Source organism: Planococcus citri, chromosome 2 (genome assembly GCF_950023065.1).
Source record: "Planococcus citri chromosome 2, ihPlaCitr1.1, whole genome shotgun sequence".
Lineage (NCBI taxonomy): Eukaryota > Metazoa > Arthropoda > Insecta > Hemiptera > Pseudococcidae > Planococcus > Planococcus citri.
The window spans coordinates 55146635-55160986 of record NC_088678.1 but is presented as its reverse complement, the minus strand read 5'-3'; the positions used below and the strand labels follow the sequence as shown (position 1 = coordinate 55160986).

The 14352-nt window shown below is 33.6% G+C and overlaps 7 protein-coding genes across 8 annotated transcripts; 4 read left to right on the top strand and 3 right to left on the bottom strand.

The window, feature by feature from the left end:
• Positions 1–152: 152 nt before the first annotated feature.
• On the top strand, positions 153–1643 carry mRpL2 (mitochondrial ribosomal protein L2). The gene is made up of 4 exons (XM_065351382.1): positions 153–600; positions 665–916; positions 991–1203; positions 1293–1643. Exons 1-4 carry the CDS (start codon positions 336–338, stop codon positions 1589–1591), a joined length of 1029 nt encoding a protein of 342 aa, XP_065207454.1. The 5' UTR covers positions 153–335; the 3' UTR covers positions 1592–1643.
• A 749-nt stretch (positions 1644–2392) lies between these two features.
• Positions 2393–3337, top strand: tko (technical knockout). The gene is made up of 3 exons (XM_065351389.1): positions 2393–2624; positions 2692–2805; positions 2940–3337. Exons 2-3 carry the CDS (start codon positions 2709–2711, stop codon positions 3296–3298), a joined length of 456 nt encoding a protein of 151 aa, XP_065207461.1. The 5' UTR covers positions 2393–2624; positions 2692–2708; the 3' UTR covers positions 3299–3337.
• A 471-nt stretch (positions 3338–3808) lies between these two features.
• Positions 3809–5236, bottom strand: MED19 (mediator complex subunit 19). 2 transcript variants are annotated; one of them, XM_065351386.1, is made up of 4 exons: positions 4769–5236; positions 4449–4602; positions 4268–4367; positions 3809–4175 (listed from the first exon to the last, which is right to left on the bottom strand). In XM_065351386.1, the coding sequence occupies exons 1-4, from the start codon at positions 4953–4955 to the stop codon at positions 3897–3899; spliced, it is 720 nt and encodes a 239-aa protein (XP_065207458.1). In that variant the 5' UTR covers positions 4956–5236; the 3' UTR covers positions 3809–3896. The 2 variants fall into 2 exon arrangements, with proteins under 2 accessions (XP_065207458.1, XP_065207457.1); XM_065351385.1 differs by having other exon boundaries at positions 4449–4605; positions 4769–5233.
• Positions 5237–5412: 176 nt separating this feature from the next.
• Positions 5413–7908, top strand: PIG-X (Phosphatidylinositol glycan anchor biosynthesis class X). The gene is made up of 4 exons (XM_065351388.1): positions 5413–5654; positions 5731–5857; positions 5941–6267; positions 6365–7908. The coding sequence occupies exons 1-4, from the start codon at positions 5542–5544 to the stop codon at positions 6494–6496; spliced, it is 699 nt and encodes a 232-aa protein (XP_065207460.1). The 5' UTR covers positions 5413–5541; the 3' UTR covers positions 6497–7908.
• Positions 6778–7987, bottom strand: Vha14-1 (V-type proton ATPase subunit Vha14-1). Its single transcript, XM_065351390.1, has 5 exons — positions 7766–7987; positions 7556–7637; positions 7405–7487; positions 7219–7341; positions 6778–7149 (listed from the first exon to the last, which is right to left on the bottom strand). The coding sequence occupies exons 1-5, from the start codon at positions 7817–7819 to the stop codon at positions 7120–7122; spliced, it is 372 nt and encodes a 123-aa protein (XP_065207462.1). The 5' UTR covers positions 7820–7987; the 3' UTR covers positions 6778–7119.
• Positions 7988–8313: 326 nt separating this feature from the next.
• LOC135836504 (thioredoxin domain-containing protein) lies at positions 8314–10388 on the top strand. Its single transcript, XM_065351384.1, has 6 exons — positions 8314–8721; positions 8812–8997; positions 9095–9233; positions 9308–9469; positions 9541–9666; positions 9799–10388. The coding sequence occupies exons 1-6, from the start codon at positions 8580–8582 to the stop codon at positions 9965–9967; spliced, it is 924 nt and encodes a 307-aa protein (XP_065207456.1). The 5' UTR covers positions 8314–8579; the 3' UTR covers positions 9968–10388.
• On the bottom strand, positions 9965–11988 carry LOC135836503 (ELMO domain-containing protein 1). Its single transcript, XM_065351383.1, has one exon. It carries the CDS (start codon positions 11662–11664, stop codon positions 10729–10731), a length of 936 nt encoding a protein of 311 aa, XP_065207455.1. The 5' UTR covers positions 11665–11988; the 3' UTR covers positions 9965–10728.
• Between the last annotated feature and the right edge of the window lie 2364 nt (positions 11989–14352).

Sequence of the window (14352 nt, the reverse complement as noted above, 5' to 3'; positions counted from 1 at the left end):
TTTATATGTACTAAGTTCATCGTAACGTAAAGAATAAGATAACCTGATAAGTGAGTGAACAGTGAATGTTTCATTCAACTCATTGAAGTAATGAAGTTGATTCGTTCGCGTAGGTTGCTAACTGTATGTGAGAATAACAAATCCCTTTTTTTTCAGTTTTGTTATCAGTGACAGGGAAGGGAAGATAAAAAATCAAAAATTCAAACTTGCGAATGTGAAATGGTCGCCGGAACATTATTAATTATGTTCAAAAGCTCTCTTTATGACATGTAATGTGTTGTGTGTTGAAAAAAGATAATCGATTTGTGTAGAAAATTCACTTACTGTTTATAAAAATGTTTCCTCTTCGTTGTACTGTTAAAAATATCTTGTCCATTTCAAGTAAACAGTGCGCACAATTGCCTTTACAATCGTCTTTAAAACAATTAATTCCGATTAGTTCTATTCACACTACACCTTGTTCTTTCGAATGGAACGCCTTTCATCTTTGTTTACCGAAACCTTTACACAATCGACTATGGAGAAAAGTTCAATACCCTGAAAAGTATACCGTCGAGCCACTTACAGTTAAAAATTTGGCTGGAAGAGATCCAGACACAGGTAACGCTATCATCTTCGTGATATTCTGATGTTGGTAGTTTTGTTAAAATATTCTGTATTTCAGGACGTGTTGTCACGGCAAGGCTCGGTGGTGGCATAAAACACAAGTACCACTGGATTGACTGGCACAGAAGAGGACCGGATGTCGAAGGAGAGTACTTCTGCGAAAAAGTTCTCGAAATAATGGACGATGGTTGTAGAACCGCTAAAGTTGCTTTAGTCGGAAGTGGTGATAAATTGCGTTATATTTTAGCCACCGTAAATATGCAGCCTGGAGACATTATTAGGACATCTCAATATATTCCTCGTGCTCCGGGTAATTTTCGTTGTTTATTTTTCACAGATATTTCAAAACTCATGATGATTTCGTATTGTCGATTTTCATTTCAGTTTTACCAAATGAAGGCGATGCGTTTCCTTTAGGCGCTCTGCCAGTCGGCACCATTGTAAATTGTATTGAAAAAATTCCTGGTAGTGGTGGATTTTTCGTTCACGCCGCAGGTGGACAAGCTACAATTCTACGTAAAGTAAATGACAGAGTAGTTGTAAAGATGCCGTCGAAACTGGAAATCTCTTTCGATCAAAGATGTATGGCTACCGTTGGTAAGAATTATCTACAGTACTATTATGTTATTTCTACTTCGTGATAGCGCTTGCTCTTATTTTAATGTAATAAATTGTTTATTGTCTAGGACAAATATCTAATATTGAACATGCAAGTATCCCTATTGGAAGTCCTAATAAACATAGACAAATGGGACGCAGACCAAAATCAGGATTATGGCAAAGGAAAACTGGAAGATTTGGTCGAAAAATCAAACCTCCTCCTCCTACGCTTGTGATGAAACCATTGGAGAAACCTGATTGTGTCTATAGACGTTTAACGTTGGATCATATTAAAATTAAGTTGCCTCGGAATCAAGGATTGATTGGACTTCCGACGGAAAATTCATGGAAAGATGTGTCGGCCGATGAAAGAGATCATTTTTAAATCAGTCTTATAAAATTTTATGCATTAATAATAATATTTGTTTGAATATTAAGTCGTTTGTTTCTTTTTTAAATCTATGGATAAGGTAGGTACATGTAATTCATTATGGGAAATTTCCCTTCATTTTCTCAGTGCTGAAAACTAAGAATTTGATTTATGGGAAAAATTTCATCTTGTTTGATTTGAAACTCAGGCTAGTCAGGTCCACATGAGCTCAACGCTTTGAAATTATCAAATGAGGCGCCAGCGAAAAAATAGAAGAGAACATCCAAGAACATCTTTGGTAAATTTTTAATCTCCCAAATGGATCAGTCTTGCGGCATTGGGATAAGAGACTTCGCCGGATTTTTGGATCATAAAATTGGTTTCAAAGAATTACGTAATTTCGGGTTACTTGTTCTCGGACCCTTTTTTGGCTTATTTTTAAATTTTAATCGATTTAAGCCTAGGTACCTCACTCATTTTTTTTTTTTTACTAAATCCGAAATCCGAACGTGCCTTTTTTCATTAACGTTCGGCGTTCGGCAATTATTTTCGATGAAAGTATGAAAAATTATTGGTCGGAGCCGAAAGATCTAAATTTCATTCTCATCAGGATATCGATATCCGACATGTGATACCGTCACCGAGTCTGATCGGAGTCTCTTGGTGTCTTGGTATCTTGCCACTTGCTCTCTTGCCGTCATGCTTGCCCTCGAGTTGACATATGTATTCTATTTTTTCGTGTATTCGAAGGAAGAACGAATTTGCCCGCTTCCTCCAAGACCGCATGCCCTTCCCACCCGCTCCATCAACGTTCAATTCAATGCAAAGCAAAACATCAGTGTTCAGTGATAAGAAATGAGAAAACTGAAAAGAGAAAGAGATGTAGAATATTAATTTTCGGTGTTTTTTGTTTTATTTCATCTGAAATAATTTCTCTCGTAATTAATTAAGTTTGCAGTGTATGGTGATAATTTATATTATTTTATTGGAAAATCTTTTCCGCAGTCCAATTCTAACCACATGCACATGGTTTCATCGTCATCCAAAGGTATTTCGCATTTCGTTTTATCACTAAAAAACTTCTGAAATGATTCTATAACATTTTTATTTTGCAGTTTGATGATCCGATAAAATGAGTTTGTTTCGAAGTTGTGTCAACTTGATCTGCCGACAAGAAATTTTCGGACAGTTTTTGAAAAATTCGAAACCTGCAAATGCTTCCATTTTAGGTAATATTTTCTGTTATTTACAAATTGTATATGATTCATCCGTACTCAGTTTAAACAATTTTGTAAGTTATGACAATACTTATCTACCTTTTTCCAACAATGTACTTATATTGTTATTCTCAACATTTTTTCAGGAGATGCTATAATTCGGCTAGGAAGTACTCTGGAAAGGCTTCACAAAACTGGCCCGGTCATGAAAAACCGGCCGAATAAGAATCCACTGGGATATAACAAACCTTTCATGAAAGGTATAGTTTTAAGAAGGGTCGTAAAAAAACCTGTGAAACCTAATTCTGGAAATAGGCAATGTGTTTTGCTTCGCCTAAGTAATGGAGAAGAAGTTACTGCACATGTACCAGGTGAAGGGCACAACTTGCAAGAACACAATGTGGTTCTTGTGAGACCAGGTAGAACTAAAGATGTACCTGGATTAAAATTGAAATGTGTGAGAGGGAAATATGATTTACCTCATGTAATAAAAAAAATAGTGTAATTTTGTTGTTGAATAATAAATATATACGTAGTTTGAATATTTGATCGTAGCATTTATTTAACAAATTCTTGAAAGGTCGTTGAATAGCGAATATTGTTTTCATCAAGTCGAGATGAGAGAAGTAAGATCAATCATAAAATAAATTGAATCATGTACACAAAAATTAAATCAACTTTTATTCTTAGAAATAATTTAAATACATTTCATTTTAAATTATTGTAATTAAAAAAGTTTGTACTTCTATACATCGAAGACCGTATTGTTACCACAATTTTTTTTATCCAAATATGTAGATATAGGTAAATCAAAAGAAATTTCTCTAAGCTTCGATGAGTTCAATGACCTGAAAATACGATAAAAATCGAAAATAATCGCTACTCGAGTTCAGCATTGGTCCATTCAATATAAATTATAATTTCAAACATTTAGGTAACGTACGTATGACATTTCTGAGAACAGAAAGAGATGACCACAAAGTTTCAATTCAAGTACTGAATGAATTACAGAAAGTTAATTACAAAATAAAATGTATTGAGGCAATGTATGTACAGAGGAAAAAATAAATATCGAACGATATTCTCAGATAAACCGGATTTCTTCAACCATTAGAATGTTGATTTGGAGTTAAACTTCCCATACTATGTTCAGGACTATGCTTTTGCTTTTTCTTCTTCTTCTCTTTTTTACGCTTTTTTCGTTCTTTATCTTCGTCATGACGCTTTTGCTTCTTATGCTTCTTTTCGTGAGCATCTAAGGATCCGAGATCACTAGACGATTCTTGCATTACAACTTCACTGCTTTTATATTTATTTTTCTTCTTTTTATTTTTATGCTTTTTCTGTGGCATAATGTTTTCGTGTCTATATTGTTCGGGAAGCTAAGGAAATACATTGAACAAAATTAATTCTCTAGGAGGCATCCACATAGCGAATGAAAATACTCGAAGTATAACATGTCAAAATTACTTACTTGTCCCGGATGAAGACGAAATCCACTTAATAGCATATTACTTAAAGGTATAATATCTTTCCCACCAACCGGAGGTTTTTCTATGACAGATCTTAGAGAACTGGAACAAACATGAAATTTAATGAAACATATTGTAAAAAGTAACAGGATCTACGAAGGAAAGAATCGCACAATGATTTACCTATTATCTTGGCTTCCAGGCGTATCAATATATCCTGGTAAATGGGGTAGGAACGAAGATAATGATTCTTTTAATCGTTTTCCACTAAATTTACTATAAGTATGTTCAAGGCCATGATGAGCCATCAGGTTTTTAGCGCCTGTTAGTGCGCTTTCTGCTGAAATGATACAATTTTTCATTAGTATTTAGGCATAATTTCAAGTGTGATGCCTACTGTGAAATTCAATCGGAACATCACAAATAAACACACTCAATAGTAGAAACAATGATAATTTCGAAAGAAAATCAATCAAATTGATCAATGAAATGAAAATTCGTACCTGGTGGCTCTTTCATCAGGTAGAAAGGTCCGCTATGTACAATGGAAGGATTCTTTCCGAGAGAAATCGTCGTTTTTAATGTTCCCGTGGAATCCTGACGAGGAACTATTGGAGATCTTGAACCTCGAGGAGAAGATTTTGGAGAAAATGGTTCAGTTTTACTACGATATTGATCACCCATCATCATTTTTATTCATGTTTTAAATAACTAGTACAGTTAATTTTAATTTTTCACTAAAAACAACATGCAATAAATTACGACATCGAATCACACAAAAAGATACAGCAATATCGAATCTTGAAATTAACAACATCAAATATGAAATTGTACCGAAACAACTTGATATTTAAATCATTCTACGTAATATTCCTCATCATTTCAATTTCAACGAAACTCATCAAAAAGTTTGAAACTTCGCATCGCATTATCGCAATCGCAAAATCAGAAAAAAAATGTAAATAAGAAAGTTTTGAACTATTTGAACTTTTGAATCAGTGTTGTAACTTTTCGATTTAAAAAAGTCTGTATAATTTTTCGTCTAATTCTTTCGATGAAGTTTTATAACGACACTATTGAACAGAAGTAGAACTAAATTTTTTTTTTCAAATTCAGAAATGACACTAGGCAACCGTTCCAGTCATTCTGGGTATCTATGGCATAACGATAAAAATTTTGAACGGATCACCGATAAAAAAAAAAACTGCTGATTACCGGCAAATTTCTGATATATTGGACAATATTGGATAAAATTTGTTCGTGATATTGAATCAATATGCGTGGAAAAATGTGGTTCACATTTTCAGTGCTATTCGTAGTGATTCAAAGTATTTGTGCTTTGGTAGATGTGACAATTGATCAAAACTTGGAAAATGCAGGTTTCCATAGGTATGTTCAATGTTTTAGCAGTTTCTTCATAATTTGTTCGTTTGATGTACTTTATTCTTAATCCAACGTTTTTCAGACTGTTAGTTACCAATATTACGCTTTACGCCAATTTGACATCTTGTAATCTGTTGCTAGAAGAAAAGTTTCCAAAACATTTTTACATTGCGGACAGCGAACTAGAAAATATTAACCAGTTTAGCGAAGTGAGTTGCTTTTGTAATTTGTATTCGTATGTTTATCCGTAATTTGCGATATCCTTCATGTGAAAAATTGATGTGTTTCTCAGGTGAACTTGAAACTGAGTCACAAGCTCAATGTGGAAACAACAGCTTCGGAATCTGTCCCCTTTTCAGCTTTTATATTCCTGAATAAAAGTCAGCCAGTCGTAACGAGCACTGAATTTCGTACTAATTACTTGTACAGTATCCCATTACGAGTGAGATATCATGATCCTAAAACAGAAGGAGGTGTTAGAGAATTCAAAAAACCGCCGGTGATATTGTATGGTCGTTGTCCGTCAGGCCTAAGCCTACCAAAGGGTACCGTTGCCAAATTGTTGTGTGATCCTTACACTTCGGAGACGTGTGAATGGACTACGTTATCGTTTACTCAGGTACGTTTTTACACGTTTAGTAATTTACAAAGGACAGATGCTTCGTGGTCATAAAACGGTGACAATTTAATGTACCATTTTCGAATTTGAATTTCAGAAAAGTTTACTACCTCAGATTTTGATTCCTGTTGGTGACACCAATCATTATCCTTACGTGCTCGTTTCCACCCACATATCGGCCTACGTAGGATTATTTTATCTACTCTGCAGCTTATTCATAAGAAGTTAAGTAATGGGATTGTATAGCATTTTCGTTAATAATATTAACAAGTAAGACTGAAACTATCAATTTTTCTTAACGGGTTTTAAGTGTTTTGTTTTTGCATACAACGAAAAGTTTAATCAACTTTCAAAATAATATTTTTATTGTCCTTGTTCATTGTAAAAAATAATTGCATTGGTGTTTTTCTTTTAACGAAAATAAAAAGTTCAAAAACACGTTTTGTTGAATTAATAATTTTTAGCCGATGAAGCGAAACTCTCCAACATTTTAAAATAAAATTCATGATATTAAACAGCATAAAATTTTTAATGAATGCATCAATAATGCGAAACCTAAACGAACATTTTTAACTACCTTAAAAACGAATTTAAAACGTTGAAATAACAATAAAATAAAGTCTTAAGAATGAAAATTACTTTAGTTATCACTAAAGCTAGAATGTAATGAAACTGAATTAAATTGGCGAAGTTGAATAGTTATTTCGAATGAAGTACAGAAAATATAAACGAATGCACCGCATATATACAAAAATTCTTACAGATTATTTACATGGTAGTATGTTTTTCTCTGATAACCTATTCAAACTGTGTTATGTTGCTTGGCACATCCTTCCTCGTTTTCCGAACAATTTAGTGAATATCATCAGGATTGAACATTCCCTAAATAGAAATGACGTATAAGTAAAACCAATCGTTGATCAAAAAATTAAATAAGTCACAAAAGTATACCTTGGCTCTTCTCAATATAGAATCTTTTGTAGCATCGTAAGGATGATCTTTCGACGGAATTTCTAATATTGCTGGTATTGGCTGAGTATGGGCATCAATGCTATGTCTTATCATTTCAGCAACCTAAAAAGTGCATCAATATTGACATTTGTTCATGATTTATGCATCACACACCACATTACTCACATTCTGATTGATTAATATGATATCGATGTCATCCCTCTTGACGAAGCGTTTGAAGCAATCTTCGATATCGCTTACTGCCGTGTCTGAAAAAAATGAATAAAATTCAAAGTCTAAACAAGAACTAATTGGATGACAGTTCAAAGAAACATACTTTTGTCCACGACCATGAAATTGGGATGTCTGTTCTTATTTATTTCTCCGATACCACCCAACAGAAATCCAACGCAAGTGTCCTGAAACATGATTCAACTAATTATATGGGTTCGTAACTTTCAGAAAAGTTTAACTTTCAATTGTGATAATAACACTTGAGACGCGTACATTTTATGACCTATTCTACATGAACATGACATCAACTTACCTCATCGCCGATCACTGCCAGGAGTTTGCCTTTTACTGCAGAATGCATAGTCATTTTGGATTGAATATAAACTCAAGTTCACAAAATGTAGCTTCAAAGTTTTAACAGAAAAGAAATTTCGAACAAAAAAGTAGAAAAAGAAATTGATTTCCAAGTAGTGATAATGTAATGATACTGGACATGCCCATATGGATACCACGCCTAGATCAGTTACAATACATTTTATTTCTGCTAAATTTCCCTCGTCTTTTATACGTATGCAGAAATCAGAACTTCAGGAATTTATCCTTATTTTGAATGATTTTTTAAAATCCTATTCAGAAGAGAAAAATTACGTTATTCAACTTCAAATCTGGAAAGTGAATTGTTCGATTTTATTTTCAATTAATCAAAAATTTATCCATGGTCCATAGTTGAGATTTGCGCTTCGCCTATCGCCTTCACTGCATCGTAAAATTGATATTTCAGCCAATCAAAGAGAAGTGTAGAACTAGAACAACCAATCACGTTTGATTTTTGATAAAGTTCAACATGAACCGCAAGCTGTTGAAAGTTGGACTTGGAAGTTCTGTTTCTGTTTTCTTCCACTTTCCACTTTTCGTTACGTAATTTGAAATAATTACCCGACGCATTTCTGTTTCTGTAATTTTCTAATTATTTCCCGAGTATGTTTCTTCGTTATTAAAAACCAAGTTCAAATTGTTATCATTATGATAACGTAGTTTACATGTCGCGTTCAAATCGTTAGATGTGCATGTTCAATGTTACAGTATACATGTTATTCTCCTTTGAAGTTTTCTGAAACGTGTCCAAAATGAAGCTTTTTTCATTAATTTCTGCCATATTTGTGATTTTATGTGTTATAAGTGATATCCATTCCAGTGGACTGGAACAAATGAGCGACGATGATTTATTAAACTTGATCCGGACTGAGAATTACGTCGCTGTGTTATTTAGTAAGCATTTTATTTCTCAATTAATTTCTGTGTTTGAACAGTAATACAGTACTTCAAAATTCAAACCTCAAACAATTTGTATCATTTTAGCTAAAAAAGATTGTGAAATCTGCGATAAACATGAAGATGTCCTGTTTCAAATTCGAGAAGACTTGGTGGATTCGCTCAGCGCTTGGGTAGTGAAAGCTGTAAACAGCCAGTTGGTTCGAATTTATAGTCCGTCCAAGGAGCCGGCTTTAGTTTTTTTCAGACACGGAATTCCCTTACTTTACGATGGTACGAACTAATTTTATAGTATCAGAAAGCACTCAGACGTGCGTTTAACATACGTGTTTATTTTTCATCGTGTTGCTTTGTTATTGTTGTGATACAGGTGAATTGAACGACGAATTAATTCTGCATACATTATCCGAAAACAAAGAACCTTGTGTTCGAGAGTTACATGATGAAAATTTTGAACATCTAACTCAGGTTTCTACGGGTGCAACTACCGGCGATTGGTTCATTTTATTGTAAGCAGTCAGTAATTGACCTTTGAAAAAAATCAAAAATATGTAGATTATAAATTGGTTTTTTACCCTTTCAGTTATTCCACCGACTGCATAGAATGTCAAAATTTGCAAGCTAGGTGGGAATCGGTGTGTGCCAAATTGAAAACGAGAATGAATGTAGCTAGAATAAATAAACAAACCATGGGTAAAGTTATTGGAAGAAGATTCGGCGTATCGAAAGTGCCTTCATTCATATTGTAAGATCTCTTAATTTTAAAATTTTTCTCAAGTCATGACGTGGCTTACGCGTAATCTTTTTGAATTTTAGTTTCAGGCATGGGAAAATGTACAGATATAATTCACAAAAATATGACATCGATTCTCTCCACTCGTTTCCAATTGAAACGCATAAAAACGCTCGTGTCGAACCAGTTACGCCGCCCAAAGCTCCGCTGTATGGATATTTTTCAAATTTTTCCTTAACATTAGCTTGTATTTTTTTCTTTGCGTTATTTTCCATCACTCGGTTATCACGCTTTTACTCCATTATTTCGTATGTAATTATTTTCTCGATTTTCTATTGCAGCGAGGATATGCTTCTTGGAATATTAGAATTTTTCCGAGAATGCCCATTTTTAGTGAAGATAATCTCCACTATAATCGGTGTCTTTGTTATTGTATCCGTGGCGTATAAAATGAATTCAAGAAAAGAGAAGAAAAAGAAGAGTACAAGCAAAAGAAGTAAAAACAAATAAGGTATCACGATCCATTTTAATTTTAAGAAAAACAATTTTTTGAATGTGAATTTGTACAAACCGTTAATTTTATTTACTATAGTTATCTAATTGGCTCATTTTTGTACTTTTTTTTAAAAGAAGAAAATATGTGTTGAACTTTTTGATAAAATAACACAATTTACTTTGTAAAATTGTAATTCTTCTAATTTAATTAAACGTGTAATATACCTAAGCTAGTTCTTTTCGATTATAAAACTTTTCCATTTACTTTACAATTTGTTTTCCCTATTCATGCATTCCTTCATTTCCTTTTTTAAAAATTATTTGTTAACAGCGTTACAAGCTTTACATACTGAAAATGTGTTTTCTTAGGCAAACAATTGATTTGTTTCCTTTGTTGAATGTGATATTGATGTAATATATTTGTATAAGTGTTTAATCTTATTTTACTATTTTAGAAATGATTCCTGATACGCGAATACAATCGCTAGAAAAACTTGATACGAAGAAACAAAATTACATACAAATGAAATAGCATATTGTACAAAGGTTACTGAATATATTTGATAATCAACAACATTTTCGGATAGTTCGTGGTAGTGATGTTTTTTCAAAAAAGTGCAGAAAATGAAGAAATCTGATGAAAAAAATTAGCAAATCACCGCCACATGAAAATTTTTTACTCGACCAAGAGATTCAAATAAGAATAAGGCGATCATTTTAGATGATCTATCGGTATAAATACTTTAAATATCACATGTATCTCATGAAATTTGTAATTATATAGTTTCGACAACACAATTTTTAATATTAAGGATACAATCACGATGGCCTAAAGATTCACGAATTTCACTCTCAAAAGACTGCTTTATATGATTAAAATCCATCATATCTTGGGGTTTGGATTTCATCCAGAATTTATCAAATTCGAAAAAAAGGTAACAATAAAAACGATGGAACGCTTCGATATTAGGCATACGATGTGAAATATTAAAAAAATGTGTTTTTGCGGTGCCATCTAATAGTAAATGATAGGCCATGTTGGTAATATTGATTCCGAGAACAGCAAATGTATAACCTCTGGTAGGATGTAACGAGTGCGTTAATACAATGTTGGCGTAAGTACTGTATTCTTGAGCAAAAAATAGTAAATTCTCAAGTCCCAACATTCCCATACCACGGAAGTCAGTCTTTGGATCATTTCCTTGAAATCCGATATCTTGCCACTGTTTGGAAACACGAGATTGTAGAGGTGTATCTGGCATCAGAGCGTTCCACAATTTGAGTAACTTCATCTCGTGTTCTTCATTTTCAGAATCATAAGGTGTTCGGGATAAAACACAGACTTCTTGCATCAATTGCTTATATCCCCAAATATGCTCTAAACATCTACTAAAGGATTTGACAAATTGCACGTGTATCCTGGGATTAATTTTCTTACAAGTAATGACTAGAATTACAGAATAATTTAAAGCTTCGGTGATACGTTCTCGGATTCTTCTCTCTCTGCTTAATTCGTCCATGTACCTTATCATATCTCTGACGGCAGTTCGCTTCGAATGTTGAAGAGAGTATTCCACTTGCAAACTTCTATCGGCTCCAGATAAAGTGCTGTAGCAGATTCGTTGTAATTCACATAATTTAGTTATTCGTCTTAGTATCACTTTAATAAAGGATCTACAAGTCCAATAAATCCAAGAAAATATCAAACGCATTTTTGTAATACTGATTTTCAAATTGTCATAGTAACTTGACAGTAATATTGACGAATTCAAGAGTAAACGTTATTTCTTATTTCGACTCATTTCGACGTATTGTGAGGAAGAATTCACGCAAAATACCCGAAAAATTGATCGTTTTTTCGACGTAAAACACAGCTTGTTTCCGAAATTGAAATTCTTTCATTCAATTTTTGTTGTCACCAGCTTTGTCTTCAACGAGTTATCAATTTTTTATCAGTATTTTGCGGGCAACGAATCGCAAGGGTAGGGAGGGTTAACATAACGAGAAACGAGGAAACGACAAACGAAACGAAACGGGAACTTTTCATCTTCGGAGAAATGAGGCCCTCAATTTTAAAAAAATTATAACGTCAATTGCTAAATATATGTAGGTACTACCTAGTATCTACATGAAAAAAATTAAAAATAGAAGTAACCAAGTAGGTAGTAGGTACTTATCAGACAAAGTTCTTAAAATTGTGAACTTTCTAGTTCCAACACCAAGTCCATATCCCTACCTAGGTAAAGGTGAAATCAACTTCTATATGTAGAGCAATTTTAGCCCTTTATCTCCACGGTAATCGGTATAACTTAGGTATACCTAACTATGAAATTAATTTTTCAAAAGATCAAATCATCTTTTACCTAGGTACCTAGACCTACTTTACTTATCTTTTGAAACGCAGGGATCAGGGAGAGACCAAGTTTCTGCTTTTTCATCGTGAAGGAAGGGGGGAGGGTGTCGAAAACATTAAGTAGTGCTATCCTGATGAAGTGATGAAGATGGGCCCAATGCCCAATCCAAGTATACATTTTTACTTTTATTTTTTGAGGAAGCGGACAAGTTGCACTTTTCCACCATGTAAAGGGATCAAAACTATTCAACACCATTTTTCGGATTTCTTTATACATTTTTGACATTTTTGACTTTTAAGAAGTTAAGAACTGATCTGATGGGAAGGCCAGGGGGTTTACTAGCACGACTGAATTTTACTAACATGATTGGGGAAACTTCTCGTGAAACTCATCAATTTTAGGGCGTTCAAACATTTTTGTCACAAGTAGGTATAAATAAGAGCTCTTCGCTCTGGGCTCTGATCCACAGGTTAGTTTTCATGTGTGGAGAATGGAGATATAGGGCTAAAATAATTGGTATAGAAGTTGATTTTTATCAAAAGTAGGTACTTGACCGAGGAGTTGGAACTAGAAAGTTCACAATACCTATTAACTAATGTTGTCTGATACTTACTTCGATTTTTCTACTATTTTGTAAAATTGGAGGGCTCACCGGCACCACTTATTTTTCACCGAGGGGCGAGGAGGCAGAAAATTTCATGGCGGGATTTTCTCGCCCGAGGTAACAACTTTAGAGAATGGGAGCGGGAAAAAACGAGAAAAAAATTCCACCATAGGTATATCTACACTGAAAAAAAAAAACAATAAAAATTACTGTTTCAGTATAGTAACCGGATCCAATCCAAAAATAATAGTGATTTTTACTCAGACAAAAAATACATTTTACTATAGAATTAGGTAAAATTTATTACTCTCATAGTAAAATTTACTAAATCTCATAGTAAAATTTACTAATCTCATAGTAAAAATCGCAATATTTTTGAATGGGATCCGGTTACTGTATGAAATAGTAAAAATTATCCATAATTTTGTTTTCCGTGTAGGTAAATAAGGACGGTACACCCTATAGATGTATTATATTTCGGAGAACAGAAAGAAATTTACCCCAAAGTTTTAATGCAAATATGTACCTACTGAATAAATTACAGAAAGTTACCTAATTACAGAATACGATATTGTATTGAGGCAAGGTATGAGGTATGTACAGAGGAAAAAATAAACATTTCAACCATTAGAATGTTGATGTGGAGTTAAACTTTTCTTCTTCTTCTTCTTCTTCCATCTTGTACGAGTAGGTAGGTCTAGGTACGCTTTTTTCGTTCTTTATCTTCGTCATGTCAGGATGAGCATGGCACTTTTGTTTTCATACAGGCACTTCTTTACGCAAGCATCGCAAAAATCACAAAGATCGAATTTTTGAATGGAATTTGGAAATTGCTCAAAATTTTGAGTGAGCTCATGGAAAGCTCTGGCATCAATAGATCGAAAGTAACAAAAAGCTCAACTTGAACCTTCATAACCCTTGAGTCTTGATCTACTGATGCACTGATGCTATAGCAGAGCTTTTGGGGAAAAAACCAAACTGTAAGTACAGCGTGAAATGGAAATAATTTTTCTTATTTCAAACACCCTTTGGCTCACTCAAAATTTTGAGCAATTTTCATTCAAAAATTCGATCTTTGTGATTTTTGAGCTTTGAGCTTTCATATCTTTTGATTGGTGAACGCTAGAGCTTCTCAATGCTTCAAATGAAAAATTAGATTGTAGAGCCTTATAAGCAGGCCTAGATGATTTTTTATGCCTCAAACACCGCGATGTGCTCACTCAAAATTTCGAAATATTGTAGAAAAACCGAAAACGTAATTAGTTTTCCCACAAGAGGCAGAAATGTTAATGATATGATAGCCAGGATAGCCTCCTCGTCCATGCCTCGTCCTCGTCCTCTGACGTCACAGATCAGAATCTGAATCTATGAATGCACGAAAAAATTTAAAAAGGCAAATTAACTTATGAAAAAGCTTTGAATATAGTTTAATTTTTATGTGA